This window comes from Haliaeetus albicilla, chromosome 1, assembly GCF_947461875.1.
Source record: "Haliaeetus albicilla chromosome 1, bHalAlb1.1, whole genome shotgun sequence".
NCBI classification, from domain to species: Eukaryota; Metazoa; Chordata; class Aves; order Accipitriformes; family Accipitridae; genus Haliaeetus; species Haliaeetus albicilla.
The window spans coordinates 34,389,902-34,407,514 of NC_091483.1; the positions used below are offsets into that span (position 1 = coordinate 34,389,902).

At 42.6% G+C, this 17,613-nt stretch overlaps 1 protein-coding gene across 10 annotated transcripts in view; it reads left to right on the forward strand.

The window, feature by feature from the left end:
- FAM13A (family with sequence similarity 13 member A) overlaps window positions 1-17,613 on the forward strand; it is a 149,750-nt gene that overhangs the window by 116,779 nt on the left and 15,358 nt on the right. For 9 of the 10 annotated variants that reach the window (XM_069784743.1, XM_069784729.1, XM_069784736.1 and 6 more), the window contains 7 exons: window positions 480-522; window positions 5,577-5,727; window positions 13,516-13,729; window positions 14,117-14,255; window positions 15,362-15,443; window positions 15,582-15,802; window positions 17,146-17,229. In XM_069784743.1, coding sequence (XP_069640844.1) covers window positions 480-522; window positions 5,577-5,727; window positions 13,516-13,729; window positions 14,117-14,255; window positions 15,362-15,443; window positions 15,582-15,802; window positions 17,146-17,229 — 934 coding nt within the window. The remainder of the gene's footprint in view (window positions 1-479; window positions 523-5,576; window positions 5,728-13,515; window positions 13,730-14,116; window positions 14,256-15,361; window positions 15,444-15,581; window positions 15,803-17,145; window positions 17,230-17,613) is intronic. The other variant, XM_069784731.1, reaches the window with a different exon arrangement.

Consider the following 17,613-nt stretch of genomic DNA (forward strand, 5'->3'; position numbering starts at 1 on the left):
GTTGGTGGTGCAGACTTGAAAAGAAGTGGGTGTGAAGCACCTGAACCAGCACGCTCCACACAGGGGACTGCAGGGCCTGTCACACCTGGCATGTGGATTGGGAATCCAGCCCTTTTCTTTGTGCTTCGCTCTTCTGCAAGAGCTGTACAGCCCCACTCTGCTCGCTTGAGATGACAATTTCTCTCCACAGTTATGTTTGTTGGGAGAGTTGTGTTGGTTTGGATTAAGGGCACTGGAATTAAATGACATTATATTTTTCACAAATATATTGCCTTTCTGAGAGGAAGCAAAAACACACAGTTCAGCAGCCTGAAGTGCTGCAGCCCATAGTGTCCCTTCATTTACTGAATGAATTAGTAAGTGTGCAGCAGTAGCAAGAATCAAAACCTGTGCGTGCAGAAGTCCTGCTTGGTTTTGTTACAAGACAAGTCTGGGTTTGTATTTGTAATATGTTGGTTTGTTTTTGTTTTTTTTTGTAGCAAAGAAAGTGAAAACGATGAGGTTTTTTTCAGGCACTCTCAGGTTGGTATTTTTTGGGTTTTGTGTTTCAGTTTTGGGGTCTCTAAATGGGCTTTTTAATGAGTAGAAACAAGTAGTTAGGCATATAGTTCTGTGAAATTTTGTTTCTCCCAGAGAAATGGAGTTAGCATTTGCTTTTTCTTTCCCTTCCTTCTGCTTTTTATTTACATAATTCAGGGAGCCTTTCAACCACTGAGGAATTTGAAAGCATCTGCTTCAGTCCCTTCAGTCCCTCCTTGCCAAAAAGGGAAGCGTCACTGAAGTCAGCACTTTGGTTTAAGTGACGCCAAGTTCCCTTATTAATCATTGTAAACAGGGTGTGTGTGACTGGTTATCTCCCAGAGTAGTAAGATTAGCTTGTCTCTCTTGATTTCTCTAAAATAATTTGGTCTTTTATTTATGATTTCCCAGTGCAGCCTGTTGCATTGAACATAGGTGTCTGCGGTCCATTTGTCTTAGAAAACTGGATTATCTCCTGCTTCTCTCTAAGGGTTAGTGGTTGGGATGGATGTCAGGAGGGGAGATGTGACATTGATGGCAACAGTTTTTTCCCCAACTTTCCATTTCTGCTCAGCCCCCACCTCCTGCATTCGCTTTATGGTGGTTTTCATCTAACTGTTGCGCAAAGCAAAGGTTGGGGTTGGATTAGGTGAACGCTTTTTGCAGTCACTCGTTCATTTGGGTTTGCTTGAAACACCTCTAGACAGCCAAGCATTTAAAATACTAGGGAGTCTTACCTGAGGCATCTCGTCCTCAGTTGTGCACACATTTTAGAGGAGCACAGTAAAACAGCTGTGGATAATGTCTGGTTTCTCTGGCCGTCTGGAGTTAACTGAGGGCTGATAGTATTTTTAAACTAGCCTCCTCTTGTGGTTTTTTTTTTAAATAAAAATCACTATGCGTTTATTGCTTTTGAAAGACTTCATTTCTGGTAGGTATTATTTTCATCTAGCAGAAAAGCTAAAAGATTACTTACTAACGGCTGGGCTCTGAGCAGCTGTATTGTAGCTGGAGAAGTTCTGTTCGGACACTGAAACATGTAACCTCTGCAAGGGGTATTCAGTGCTGCCTTTGATCACTGCTCTGAGTGGGCTTAGACGGATCTCCTACTTGCTCTCAGAGGGTCAGTAATCCACAATGATCCTGCACTTGCTCATGAGCTATGGCATTTTTCCAGAGCATGGATTTTGCAACACCTTGTTCCTCACGTACCGGCTTGCATGTGGAGAAGGTGCTGTCACTGCCATGCCACACAATACTCCCATTGAGCTTTTAAATTAGTCTGGAGGAGGTATATTTGAATATGAAATCATAATCTTAAAATAAACTTCTCCTTAGGAAGAGTTTTAAAATTTAGAATTTTAAGTGCAGGAGAAGACCTAGCCTTAACCCAGAGATTGTATTATATAGGAGTTACAAGGTCAAGAAAATGTTACATTCCTGCAGGGTAGTTCTGCATTCCTTATCCCTTATAAGCCTTTTGCTTAGGGCAGCTTAAAGACATATCTTTCGCAACAAACAACTCATTCAGGATGAGGAAAGGACAGGGACTTTCTTACTCTTTTCTCTTTCTCACCGTGTTTCCAGTCTGAAGATACTAGAAAAGGTATTTGGAATTTGCCATAGATCTCCATGAGGCAGTAAAAATACCTTGAAACACATCCTGAATGAGTTTTCAGTGCTTTTGTAGCCTTCGTAATCTGCCCTTGGAAGTAGCTAAGCTCCAGGACGTAGACTGTGATTTGAAAAACACGTGTTTCTAGTACCCAAGTTTTGATAAGGGAAGGGTATTTAAGATTCACACCAACATGGCAACAAGTGTAGAGGGGGCTTGGCATGACTCAGGAGTAAGGCAGCAGAATGGCTGCGTTCTTGCATCAGATTGTATTACCAAGAGGTCCTTAAGGATGCTTCCTGCTTGGGGTTGTAATGGATGATCAGATGTAGGGAAAGCAAGCCTTTTAAATAAAATTGATTTGAATCCACATGTAATCAAACAGAATACAACTTCCTGATAAGAATCCAAAGATCTTTTGGTTGCTCTCTATTTTCTAGCTGCTTGAGCTACTCTTTATGCTGAATCTCCTTTAGAGCAGGGAGAATGAAAGCAGCTGACTTACCCCAAGTTACTTAGATCTGTAGTTACTGGTACCTTCAAAGCATGGCTGTAGAAGCAGCTTCTAAAAAGCAGAGCTCAAGTGCCTAGTTTGAAGATTATTTTTTTTTAGTCATTTACATAATATCCGCAGTGCACTGCGACTGCCAACTGCTACCAAGATCATCAACTTGCTGCCCCTTTGGTTTGCAAGAAATGGGGGCACATCCATACCTAAAGCACAGTAGTTCTCCCTTACTTGATTTTTGTCCTGGAGGTTGGTAGCTGGTGGCATCAGGAAACCAAATAGGAAAATAAGTGATGGGAATACTGAATTACCTACCACTCTATGGGTTTGGAGCGTTAATGCAAAGAAGGTTAAACATCTGCTTTCTTGAGTCTCCTGGGTTTGTACCACCATTGTTCTTCAGAACACCTAATGATTTATTCATTGTATTAGAGGCTACATCAGTGAGCAGGGAAAGGAGAGTAACTGGCCGCAGGCACACCACGGGCCTATTTTTAAACAGCTTTTAAAATATTTCCAACAACTGAAGTGACTTTAGAAGGAAGAAGACATTGATATGATCTTTCTAATATATCTGTAATGGAAATGTTTACCCATCTGGGAAGTGCTCTTATATCTCGTACAGATACCTTTTAAGAGTCTTAATAAGTCAGGACATTGTACACTCTTCATAGTAAGACATTTAACGCTGTAATTAGCAGCAGTGGTGGTGACAAGATGGTATTTTCAGGTTGCTCCCTTCGAAATTGTTCTTTGAAATTGTTCTTGATGTTATTACAAATAGCACCTATTTTGAAACTTACTGCTTTATTTCCTTCAGCCTTAAAATACTGTGCTGGCAATTTAAATGCAGTTTATCAACTGGTACAGTTTGTTCTTTACTAAGCGTAGAAGACTGCCTGTCTCTGGCCACTGACCAGTCTTTCTGTTTGTAATGTACACTGACTGTTTAGATCCTGGCAAGAAGTTTGTTACTAGACCTTAAAGAAATATTTAAGTCCTCCCAACCTGGAAGCAGCTTAAAAGATATTGAATGGTGAATTAGCATTTTTCCATGTACAGCTCTCACAATAAACACGTTTGTAATCAGATTTAGCGTAAAGCTGTACGAGTTATTAGTGCTTGGCAAACTGTCATCTAGTGTTTCCTTTTGTTATAATGTTTCAAAAAGGCAATCTATTGAAATGAAAGGGAAATACAAACCTTATACAAATACAATGCAGAACAGTCTTTAAAAATACCAGGGTGTTCACCACCCAGGTTTTTAGAACTGTAGAACAGCCCAGGTTGGAAGGGACCTCAAAAGATTGCCTGGTCAGCCTTTCATGGGAAAGGGAACCTAGATGAGATTATCTAGCACCTTGCAAGATTGATGGGATTGAATCCAGATAAAAACATTTATTCATATGATTTGTCTACTGAGCAGGTTTTTTCCCACTCTACATGAAGCTTACTTGTTTTTCTCTGCTCAAAGTGGAAAAAAACCCCAACAAACACATCATTAGCTTTATGCAGATGAAAAAAATTAAAAGTACCTTAGTGGCATGTACTAAGGATATTGATTTAGTACAGTTTGGCCATGCTTCTGGATTCACAGGTAAAATACGTCCAAATGTACCGGTTATTTTCTTTAAGCCCGTTTTCTTCACGCATCAGCATATGTAGATTGCCAACTAGATTATGAAAATACCTGCGGGGGATGGGGCAGGAGGAAATCTGCATGTTGACTACCTGCTAGACTCTATTTGAGAGAATTGTGCCTAAGCTGTTCTTACCAAGATCAAATAGTTTATGTAGTAATGTAATACTATCTATTTGGATAGCTCTGTGTTTGTTGGTGGGCTTATACGTATTGCATTGTATGTTTATGTATGTGCTTTACACTTCCTTTTCCCTACTGCCCTCTGTGAGGCATTACAGGTAATTTATTTCAGAGTGACAAAACTGCTCATGTCATCAAGCAGTATTACAGACACGCGCACTGTGTATCTGGATTGTGGGAATGGCAGTGATTTCTGCATAAATGCACACGACGTGTGGTATGTGCAGGGGTGAATAGTGGTGAGACAAAACAGCAGTTGCTTCTAGGTAGTACTAAATGATGAATCATTTACTTGAGAGCACTCTGCCTTTTTTTTTTTTTTCCTAAGTCATTGGATGCTTGTGTGAATTTTTTGGCTTTTTCCCAGAGTCCACACTGCTTCCAGCTGAGATGCCAAACCCCACTGCCGTTTGGATTTGCGCAACACTGCTTTAATACCCAGAGCTCCTCCATAAATAGTTCTGCTCTCCCCACGCCCAGCTAGAAAACAACCACAGGAAATGGGGAATGTGCAGCCAGCACAGCTTAGCTGGCACTAATTGATCTGAGCCAGCACAGCCTGCATGAGAGCATTCATGTACACAGCCTGCACTGCTTGCTGTCTGCGGCTGCTACCTCAGGAGCTCCGGTGCCTGCTTTTTAGAAGACACCATATTGCTACAGCCTTACAACAGCAGCAGCAGCGTTTTTGTTGTTGCTCCAAGGAGTTGTGCTCCTGTAGGAAGTGTACGCAGCTGCCCCCTCTTTCTCCCTTTCTCCGTGCCTTCCTCCCTCCCTTTTCATCCCAATCGGTTACTGGAGGCTTTTTCAGCTGCATGCAGTTGTCAGGGCAGGCAGTCTCGGGAACTTGCAGTGGCTTTCTAAAGAAGGAAAAATTCAAGGAAGGCAGATGGACGGATGTTTTTACCGGTGTGAGTGAGCAATTAGTACGTAGGGGTCAACTGAGCAGGGGATTTGGAGCTAGAAACACCAGGGTTTGTTTGTTTGGATCTTTTTAGATAAAGGCATGAGCTTACTGCTGCTGTTACTGCAGGGTTTTTTTTCCTCCTTTGCCTCCTGAAACTTTTTTTTTTTTCTTTCTCTCTCATTTCTGTGGGTGTACGGGGATATAGCTGACTTCAAATATGAAGATTCAAGAGCATCCAAGCATTCCTGAAAACAAGTTGCAAAGAAATCAAGATGCTGATGATCAGGAAAACAGCTTTGTATCAGAAGTGCCTCGGCTGGATTTGACAGCACTGTGTGATGACAACAACTGGGAAGGTAGGATTGTGTGATGGTTGGTTGTATGAGTGAAACGAGAGAGGGAAACTGGAGCGAGCTGCGTATGTCTTTATGTGATCGCGCTTCCTTGCCAAAAACAACAGGAAAGCAATTTTGTCCTGAATATGGAGCTGAAAGTTTGGAGGAACTCTAAGTGAAATACTGGATGGGTACTAATTCTAATTGTCACTTAGAGGAAGAAAATTGTTTTATTCTTGAAGTTACTTTCATGTGCTGTTTAGTACTGTTAAGTCCCTGAGTGTTTTAGGGTAACATTTCTTGATGGCTGGTCACTCAAATATTAAGCTAGACTGCCCTACACCTCAAAGAAACTGAGTATTTCACAGTCTAAAAGGAACTTGCTTCTTTCTTCCTTTTCTTCCACTTCAGCCACTATTTGGAAGTAATGATTTGGATATGAAAAGCACAGCTGGAAAAAAGACTGTCTATCTGCTACTCTGTCTTTTGATGGATCTTAGAAACAACTTTTTTTTTATGTATGCTGTGAAAAAATTCTGATCACCAGCTCAAACAGCAGTGTTAAATTGCATGTGGTTTAAACTATTTTAATACTGTTTCTTAGCTCTCATCTCCAGAGTGCATGCTTGGTTGGCTGTTTGCACTGACTCACTTAAGAGTGGGAAATCTAGGGGAACTCTGTGGGTGCCATGAGCCTCAATTTCATTTGAAATTGAGATGAATTGAGGTGTCCAGCACCTCAGGGATCAGACATTTTTGCAATTACAGAGCATGTCTCTGTGTTCAAGAAAGAATTTTTCTGTTAGTTTGTGCTTTAGGGGTGAAAGAGGGGCTTTGACAGGGAAGAAACGGGAAAACCTGAGTATGGTAGTTTAATAAAGCAAGAGAAGGAAAATGTGTAACTAATATATTGCTCTAAAAAAAACAATCTCTGAGAAACACTGAGAAGTTCCAAGTTCTCCGCTCCTGCCTCCACAGCATACATGACCTAGTATATTTTGCCTTTCCCTCTAGGAGAGAAGTAGCTACGACAGTTCAGGCGTGATTAAAGAAAACCTGCGGCCATGGCTGCCTCTCATTCAGCCAGGCAACTAGTCACCATGGACAGGAGATAATTTCTCCACTTGCTTGCTAGGCGGGGATTCCCTGGGTGGTATCACCACGCATGCAGTGTGGCTGATCAAAGCACCATGGAAGGGCTCCCAGGAGGCCTTGGTCGCCTCAGGTGTTTGCTGAGATGCTAATTAGCACTGCCCCGCAGGGTCTTGAGCCAGGGTGAGCACGTCTGTGTTCTCAGAGGTGATGTGTGGCTTCAGGCATCATGTGAACCTTTGGAAGTAATGACTCTTTTTTTTTTTTTTTTTTTTTTTTTCTTTTTTCCTTGGTGGTTTACTAGTGGGAGTCATATGAATGCATGAAGGGGAGGACACAACTCCTTTCTGTCTGCCAGAGGCTCTCCCATTGTATGAAATAAGTTGCACCTTTGGTACAACTCCCTCTTCGTAGGCATGCTTTTACATTTGGATTCTAGCTTTCTTGCCCTGCAAGTATGAAACAGGATTGTGAGCACGTGTGACTGTGCTTGAAGAGTGCTTCTCTCTGATTCTTCCTTCCTCCATTCTGTTTACATGTATTTCACAAGAGGAGGAGGTGGGCAGTTGCAAAAGAATCAGTTGTCTGGGGTGAGAGAGATGTCATCTTCTAAAACATGTGCCTTCCAGAATCACCATTTTGTTGGCGCAGATGAAAGAGCACCGAAGTGGTGCCTTCTGTATCTCAGCAAGGAGAGACTGAGTCTTTCCTAGCTGTGGATGTAAAATCAAGCTCGCAGTAGCCAGGAAGGGGAAGATCTTAACGTCACCTCTCAGATTGTTTCTGCAGCTAACGGCAGAGTCTGTTGTTGAGACTGGCTTTGCAGGGCAGGGTGATACCACCCATCCACAGCTCTAGCAGCCAGGGCATCTTCCTTTCCCCTGCCAGCCGGCCTGTGTCACTCAAACCTTCGCACATCTCTTCAGGATCCGTGCCACAGCTCTGGTTGCATCCACAGTGAAAAGAGAAAGGGCTGTGCCTCCAAATACGGTAATGCTGAGTTACTTATTGCTCTGCTCTAGCAAATTTGGTAGGTCAATCTCTCAGGATATTACCCTTTCCTCCGGGACATAGTTGAGCTGACTTCTGAGGGCAGGGTCTTCTGTATCATACTGCAGGAGATACAGAGCATCTAGTGACCAGGGCAACTGCTGGGCCTTTCACAAGTGGCTCGTGAGAACAGTTACAGGTTGAGGGATTGCCTTCAGCTGTAGCTGTCACTGCATCGAGTCAAATGTTAGGAAAGAGCCTTGAAGAACGGGCACAAAATTACACAAGACAACCTTGTCCATTGACTAGCTTTTATTTGTCACTCAGGCAGGTTCTCCATCGTGTTAAGACCAGAGCTGCCTTAAAAACCCTCATTCAGGGGCAAAGAACTGTGATAACTGCTGCCAGGTGAGCTGGCAAGGCCCACTGCCTTTTATGTTACACTAGAAATAATTTTTATTGGATTTTTTTTCTTTTTTCCCCTAACGTTCACTGCATAGTCAAATCTGTACACAAGAGGAGAGGTTTGCTGTACTTCTCCAGGCTATGTTCCCTTTACCTAAAGCTGAGCAGAGAGAGGACAGAGAAATTTGCTTCCTGCTTCCTCCAGTGCATAGGCTCACACCCTGCCATGTGCCCACCTTCTGCATCCACCTTGCCAGCTACACGTAGGGGCATATGCATAGTAATCATCAGGCTATTGATGTAGTATGTAGGCAAAATTCAAGTGCTGAACACTTAGCCTAGGTGCATGTCCCACGGTCCAAGAGAAGTATTTTACTAATGTGCATTTGGTGGATGCAAATCAAATAGTTTTATTCTCAGGCTGGGTGTGAACTGAGCTGTCTCTGTGTACTGGGATGTCTGACTGCTAGGCTTGCTTGCTAAGCTGGTCAGTCAGTGCCAGCTGAGATGGCTTGCGAGCAAGCGTTTTCAGAGCTACTTCCATAGCAAAGATTTTTAATTGTTGTGGATTACATTTGAATCGAGTGCCATGAGCGAGGAAGACAGAGTGTTCTCTCACAGACCAGTGCTATTGTGCAGATTTCTTACCAAATGTTTCTAATTCAAGCTCAGAACTTGCTATCCTGCCCTCAAGGAAAATCTGGAAGTATGTTGCTCTCCATAATAGCAGCTGGCTCTGTCAGCAGCTTGGAGCTGAACAGGCAGTTCCGTAAATCAGTACGATGCGTGTGATTGCTGCCTACGTTGCCTGATTACTGACGCTTCAAAAAAAGTTCTGTGGATGAGTTTACAGTAACAAGCACTTAGGAAACAATCAGTGGACATTTTTCTACAAATTTCAAGCTTAAAAAAAAAAGAATAAAAGCAGAAGTTTAAAACACAATTTGAGTTCTCAGTGTAGAGAACTCAAGTATTGCAGCACTGAGACCCTGAGGGTAAAGCTGATCTACAAATAGTTTCGACACGGACTTAATTGATACTTTCCCATGAAAAAAACCGACAGAGCAGTGCAAAAAAATCCTAAGAGTATAGCAACAGGGAAACTGGATTTAGATTTCTTTTTTTTTCAACACTGCGGACTTAGATAGATCAGTGTATTTGTGTGTAACACTCTTTAGCATAAGAAATCCAGAGGTGAGGAAACACGCTGCATTTTTAATTACTATGTGTAGAAAAGAATAATTGCATTGTTTCCCGATTTTATTTTATTTTATAGCATCGATATCTTTAAAATTTATTTTTTCATTGTTTATTATGACATATTATAAACAAAATACAAAGTTGGCTTGCTAGCTGAGAGGTGTCATCTCACTGACTGAAAAGGCATGGTAGCGCTTTATTTGGGCCATTCTTTTTGATCTACGTAGAAAGAATACCTCCTGGTGTATTCAGACAAGGGTGTTTTCAAGCAGTATAAGATGAGTAAAATAGGTTGTTACTGAGCTAGTGAATGTTGGGGGTTTTAAATTGCTTTATTCGCTTCATTATGAGACATCTTTCTGGGGTCTTTCAAGTGGGATTTAATACTAGGACCTCAGGTGTCATAATTAGTTTAGGCTTTTTAATCCCTCCGGACCTACTTTGGTTTACAGCAGCTAAGTGTTGGCCTCCTTTGTTCGTCAGATGGGTGTGTGTAGAAGCAGTGTTAGAAGCACATATCAGCTGTGTGGCTGCAGAGAGGGAAACGGGAGATGCCTGCGGCATTTTGCTGGCTGAACCTCAAGTGGGATGTGTGTGTGGGCACCCCTGTGTTGGCCCTGCAGCCCCCAGTAAGCCTGTGGCAAATATACAATGTAATGATAAAAAAAGTCAGGTTTTGTCAGCAAGATGGCTTGGAGCTCACCAATAATACACCGGTTTGATTCAATTAATTTTCCTTCTTTCTCACATGACACAGGTTTATTAATATCTCCAGTCCTCTATGCAGCAGGTTGGCAGAGAGGTTGTATTGCTATAGGCATACGTGTGCCTACAGAGTTCTGCAGAGCAACACCTGGCAGATGGTTGACAAGCTTTGTTGAAAGATTAACTGATCGTGGGATTTTGAGAGGGAGTGCAGCACTTCTGAAGGACTGTAGGCTCCATACCAGCTTATTTCACTTCTTCTGTGCAGACTTAGAAAAGGCATACCTAAAAGAAATATGTTGAGAGTCTGACCGAGAAATAGAAAATTTTTTCACCCTTTCTTTGCACTGGTACAGCCATAGTGGTTAAATATTCTCAAGTATTTTTTTTCATGAAAGGTTGTCATTATGGAAAATGGGGAAATAAGTAGTACATGGAAAGAATGTGGAGATGAGTAGAAAACTGAGTTTTCTCTGAGCAAGAGAGATCTGTTCAAGACAGAAGATGAATAAGGGTAACTGCTCTGTCAAATCAATGGCAAAGAAAAGGTAAAACACATTCTTTACTGAGATTTTATTCTTCAATTAGCAGAAAGGGGAAAGGGTGACAACATTAATCTTGATAGCAAATACTTCAAACCTGAACCATTAAGTCCAGGAATTTAGCAGCCTTCAGAAAAAGCTCAGCACTTTGATAGCTATCTTGGATAAATGAATAACAAGAGATATTATGTATTCTGTTAAAGAGGAATTGGTTGATTGTGCACTGTCAGAAAAAGTGGCAGCTTACCCTTAGTGGGTTCCTGTATATTTGTGCAATCCAGCGATTCCAGTGCTTCCAGCTGAAGCGCCTGGCCCCTGGCCAGTATGAGAGAGAAGGCAGTTGGACTACAGCTCTGGTCCACTTCATGACCTGATGTAGATAAAATTCATAATTCTACATACCTAAATATGTTCCTTAATTAATTGCTGTGTTACTTGCTGGGGGTTAGCCATTTCGTGTCCAGATGAGATTTTTTTTCTTCTAAATATTTACAGTCAGCAAGGGAAACAAGTTACCCATAGAGTCAGGCCTTCCAGGAGCAAGGGTTAAAAACAGCTGATATTCTATAGCAGCCATTTCTTCTGTCAAGTCTCAAATTTGACTCTTCCTTTTAGGAGTTTTTTCCTTCTCCTTTTTAACACTTTCTCCTTTGGAATGTGAGTTTCAATTTTGAAATCAACACAATAGAAAGTACACATACCTCGGTCCCCACTAGCTTGCATAAAGCGCTTTGCTGTCTTTTGGGGTTTGATCAGAGGCTCTTTGAGCCATTGCAATTCCCTGAATGTCGCATTCTATCTGGTATATAAATCCACCTTGGGACAAAGTCACATGCATCATACATGATTAATAATGGCTTTGTTAGCTGGTGTGGTAGGAGCTTAACTTGGTTGCTGCTAAATATGCTGCTGATTCCTTCTGAGTTTGTTCCATCTCTGTAAATCCCATGGAGGTGTGATTTAACAATTTCCAAGAGCAAAGTCTGTTTAGGGGTGAGAGTGTATTCCAAAAATTGGAAGTGAGAGATGTCTGGTAGAATCACGTGCATCACTTAACATTTTTCTAGCAGAAATTGAGGTATCAAATCTGTTCCTTTTGTTTTATTAGCCTTTATTTTGCTACAAGAGATTTTGTGAGGACCTTCCTGAAATCATGAGAGATTCAGGGAAGTGTGCGACACCGAAGTGTCACAGTTTAGCTGAAGCATTTGCCCTTTGTTTCACCTTCCTTCTTACCAGATCCCTTGAGCAAAATATTTCAGGTATTAAGAACTGCCAAGGTTGAATGTAGCTTAGAAAAAACTCTTGTTCCAGGAATTAACTGAGAGAAGTTCAGGCTACATAAGCTTTCCAATCCATGGCAAAACAGCCTACATACACCTGGGACTTGCACACCTCATCAAAGTAGCCTCTGCGAGCTGGCCTTTTATGTGCTTCATTTATCACAACACCTGTGAGAGGCAAAAACCCCCAGCCATCCCTTTCAGAGCAATGCATCAGTTTGCATGCAGCACCAGCCTCTAAGCAGAGGCGTGCCATTTATATTCATGTGCTAAGGAAGAAGGGAAGAGGAGGAGAGCATCGTTTGATGCTGTATACAGGCAAAATACCGCCAAGCCTGTCATTACTGAATTGTGGATGATCTGCGCTGTCCAAATTGTACATGGGGGGGAATATTAAACAGCGTAGAGGTTCTGTAAGGGAATCCTCATGCAATCTGTTCTGAGCTATGAAAATCTTAACCTTGTTCGGCAAAAGGAAATACTGCCTTTATTCAAAAATTGACAACTTCAAAAGCCCCTTCTCTTCATGGAAGAAGAGTAGACACACTGGGCACAGGAAATAGAGTCCATAGTTCTGTGACTGGTCTGGGAGCTTTCTATAAGGTTTTTGTTTTGTTACTTGACTCTAGAACTATTCATTAGATTTATAAGTTCAAAGCCTGGCTCTTAAACTGTCTAATCCTGTGGTGCTAATTAGGAGCATGCAAATCAGCTTAGTAAACTATCTGAACACAAAACGTTAGACTCCTTATGGCATCTGGAGGGAGTGATCACAAGATTGAGGCGATTGCTTTCCATGGGCTCCACTATGCTAATCAGCAATGCTAAGTTGGGTTTCCCTTTATCCCACTCCACCATGTCCCTGTAGAACATCACTTTTACTTCCAGCTGGTTAGATCATACAGGGGACTGAAGATTTCCTCACTTTTCTACCATGCAGTTAAGCAGCACGATTGCATGTGAAAGATAAAAGGGAGAAACTGACCATATTACCATCGTTGTTAATTTACAGGCGAGGCACCCTGTGGAACAGGTAGTAAGGTGAGACGCCTTTTCCTTGCAGACTTAGAAGAACGTATGCTTACTCCTAGTCTTTGAATTTCCAATAACAGGCTGCAGGGTCGTATTGGAGTGCTGGAGGCTATGGAAGGACAATTAATATACTATTCATTTACAGCACTTGTACATCCTGAAACTGAAAAAAAATCCTCCTGTAATCCAGTTGCCTTCTTTTATACTGCTGAGTGCCAATAATTCTCTCTTGCCCAGCATAACTTTTTCCTCAAAGGTGCTGGCTGGCGATAGCCTTGTATGGTGTCAGTCCATGGCAATCACTGGCCAACTTTTGGGTACAGTTTTCTGTTGCACCTAGGAGATTATTTATGTTTGTGTAGAGTACCCACTACTGGCCAGGCAATGCTTTGCATTGCTTTGCATGCTGGGCACATGCAAGTAATGACCCAGAGAATGCCTGACGACAAGGAATTGTGGTCCAGGAGAAACGGGTCAGGAGTCATTAGAAAAGTTGCCTGGAGCCTGTCATACGTGTAAAACAAAAACGATAAAACCAGCCTTTGTCTTACTGTTCCCAGAACCCATCCGTGCTCTTTCCTCATGGCAGCGAGACGGCTTAGACTCAGATGAGGCTCGCCTTTCCCCGCAGGCCGGTCGCTTAATTCGCCAGCTTCTGGATGAGGACAGCGATCCTATGCTGTCCCCTCGCTTCTATGCCTATGGACAGAGCCAGCAGTACCTGGATGATACAGAAGTGCCTCCTTCCCCTCCCAATTCTCATTCCTTCATGAGGTGGGTTGTGATTTGCCTGTGCTGACTCTCACCCCAAGCTGTAAAGGGTTTGCACAGTTGCATCGAGCAAAGTCTCCTTGGATCGCATACGCTGGATAGCTATGCTGTGTTGAGTTTCTGTTCCTGCTGATGGGAAACTGGTATTTTTAGAAAAGTTCTTGGTAACTAATCGTTTCTTGGTTTGTGAATTAGTATCTAGGGAATTGCTGCTGTTGAAAGAGGCTGTTACAGCATCTTTTGCTATCTGTCATTACAGAGTAGCAACATAGCTTTCTCACTTCTGTGGGATTTGCCTTTATTTACACAAAGTTTTAAGTGGTCTTCTCTGTGTGAAGATGTACTGTGGCTGTTTGGATAAGCTCTTCTTGCAATCTCTGCTCTTGGTAGGAGGCGGAGTTCATCTTTGGGATCTTATGAAGATGACAGAGAGGACCTTACCCCTGCACAACTCACCCGGAAGATTCAGGGACTGAAGAAAAAGATCAGGAGATTTGAGGACAAATTCGAAGAGGAGAGGAAATACAGAGTGAGTCTCTAGGAGATAAGCATTTGTATGGAGAGGTATGCATTAGCAACAAAGGGAAGGGACATCAGAGAAGTCTGTCAAACATGCAGAGGGCTTGAAAGCTTTTATAAGGAAAAAAAATAAAAAATAAAAAAGGTGCTGCCCAAAAAAAGAAAACTTGCATCCCCACCAAGCGAATTACCTTTCCAGGCGTTATGTACTATCAGTGCAGCACAAAAGATAGCTTAATAAACTCACAGGAGTTTGGTCACTGCTTAAGGCGGTTTGCCAAAAGCACACGCTCAGTGTGTAGGAATAGCTATGTTAAACTTCTGCTTGTTTATTTATTCAAGTTCAGCTTATGGGAAGCACAGTTGTGCATCTCATTTGCATGATGCTAATCCTAGGACACCAGTGCTTTGCAGAGGAGAGAGAGCAGCTGCCTTTACTCCTGAGCAAGGAACTACAGTCAAGTGCTGCTGAGCAGTAGCAGTGTACTGTACTCTAATTATTCCTGACATGTCCTTCTGATGCACAGAAGGCTTTTTAAGGATCTAAAGCTTTGCATGTGTGCATCTTTGTTGGTGATCTAAACCACAAAGGATTGTACTTGAAAGGATCTTGCCTGCAGCAGAACAGGCTGGAAGAAAGGCTCAGAGCTTGCTGTAGCCTAGCATTTGGGTTATTTTGGTGTCTTTGGATGGAAGGCAGCCTTTGGTGTGGATACACACACGCATCCTAACACTTCTCAAACTGTTCGTGCTAGGCTTCCTCTATTTTGGATGTGCCCTCTTCTTAGGAAACAGTAGGCACAAGGATTCCAGCGTGCATCTGGCCCTCTGAACCACTCCTACAACTTAATGTTTGCCATCAAAAGTTTAGTGTTTTCTAAAAAGAAAATCAATCTCATGATGCCCCTAAGAGACAGTGTTGTGACAGGCAGGAGCAATTAAAGCAAGGTCTGAAATGAACTGCTCAGAGGTATGCAGGTGCCCGTCAGATGTCAGTGCCCATGCTCTATTCTGGGTCCAAATGCTGTTGTGCCTCTTTTTGTGACACAAGCTTGTTTCGGTGGGTCTCTCTTGTTGGTTTAACACAGATTCAGCATGACTGTTCTTTCCTCCCAGCCTTCCCACAGTGACAAAGCAGCCAACCCTGAAGTGCTCAAATGGACAAATGATTTGGCCAAATTCCGAAAGCAACTTAAAGGTGAGCAGCCACCACTAGTGCACCTTTTGGGGGCAGCTGGACTCTGCCTCATTTAAATTTGATGTTAGGCAGCGATCCTGTCACTGTCACATTTTAAGAGAAAAAATATTCATCTTCCCCCAAATGTCCCTGTTTTAGAGTCAAAACTGAAGATATCAGAGGAGGACCTTGGCCCTGTTGTGCGTCAGCGAAGCAACACGCTCCCCAAGAGCTTCGGCTCTCAGCTTGAAAAGGATGATGACAAGAAGCAAGACCTGTCAGATAAATCTGCCAAGCCTGCCGTGGAAGTGACCCTTGATTCTATCCAGAAGAAGCTTCAAGAAAAAAGAACAGAGACAAACCGACCTGAAGATATTAAGGTACAATGTAGACAGATCATATTTAGGACTTAAAGTACAAGTCGGTAACTCATGGCTGCACAGTCACTTCTGAAAGCCCTGTGGTCTTCTACATTTTGTCACAAAGTCTGCAACCTTTACTCCTGGCTCAGTTGCTTTAGTTCCTTTCCCTCTGCCTTTAGTATCTGATCTTTTTCTTCCCAGAGCTCAGTTTCTATTGAATGTTATTGTGTGTTCTTTTTCTGATCCTTGTATATTCCAAGTAACGTTTCTGAATTACTGCAATATTTCCTGCCCCATATTTGGCTATTTCTGTTGTTACGTCCAAAGGCTTTGGGCAAATTCTGAGTCTTCCAGTGATTCTGGAGATTGGGTCATCTGTTTTCTTCTAGTTCACTCCAAAGCTGAATGCTCTTTATCGCTGCTCTTCAGAGTTTCACATTGAGCTCTGTCAGCTGCTGTAATCTCTGAGGGTTATCAGCAGGGAGGTCTTTGTGTCTGATGTTGCTAGGTCCTGAGGTTTGGGCAGCCTTGTAAGTGAAGTCCTTGAGTCTGCTGACGTGTAAATTGTGCAGTGCTTTGTAAGAGAGGTGCAGACACCATTATTTTTGTTTACTTGATCTGCAGAAGATGATGATACACACAGTGTGTGTTTGGCTGTTTTCTGATGGTAGCAAGAATCCACAGCCTGGCCATTTAAAGAGAGCCTGTGATAGTATTTGGTGCAGTGATAGGGAGAGAAGGCTCGGTGTCAGGCAAGTTCAGTGAGGGAACTCTGGCAAACTTAGGGAAGTTTTCTCCAATGTCTGCCCTTTTTTTGGCTTGGTCCCCTCAGCCTGTCTGCCAGAGCTTTTCACTCCATAGCAGAATTGGCAGAAGGAGATGGTCTGACTGCACTTCAGTTCTTGGTAAAGTGTGTTTGTGGCAGTCAAAGCAAAGATGGTGAGCTTTTGCAAGAGGTGCTGGAGCTTGTCTTAGATTTGGAGAAAAAGAACAAACGTGTTTTGTGGCAGAATTTACACTTTGGATCTTAACTGAAAAAGAGCCACCATCATTAAAAGTTGCGTACCATTGTTCTTTCAAAGCACACTTGATAATCGATAAATCCCCCTTATGTACATAAAATTCCTTCATATGCAAAGTTATATGGTTTTAATCTGTCTGCATTGTGCATAGGTTGCTACTCACGTTAACGGCCTCTTTGGCCATATAGCTGGGGAAAGAGGACCGGAAGGCAGAGATAAGGCTTCAAAACATTAATGACAAAATGACATGACTTTGGTTAGGCCACAAATAAGTATTGTTTGAGTCCAAGAATCTGACCTTTTTTATTTCCTCCTCTTTCTCTGTGCCACTTTTCACAGGACATGACAAGAGATCAGATAGCAGCTGAAAAAGTGGCTCTCCAAAAAGCTTTGCTGTATTATGAAAGCATTCATGGCAGACCGGTATGTACAGCAGCATTTTTTTCAAAGTACATCTTTATATGTCTTTGTCTGTGGCAAGTGATCCCGCTAATGCTCCTTTGATGTCAGTCGCTAGAACTTCTTGCTGTTCAAACCACATGTGCATCCTCTAATCCACCTCCATGATCCTTCACTACTGCTACTGAGGGGTCTGTTCTCAGCAAGGTGATGTCTGCACACAGCGCTGGGCTTGGCAAATACCTATAGGCTGAATGTGCATTATTCTGGCATCACACTCACCAGGATCCACAGACATCCAGTTTAAGGCCCAGCGGACTCGCCAGCTTTGCCGGGGATACAGTCTGCACCAGAATAGTTGTGTGTGGTCCCCCATCCAACCAGGAGTTTTGCAGTTTGCTAGTATTA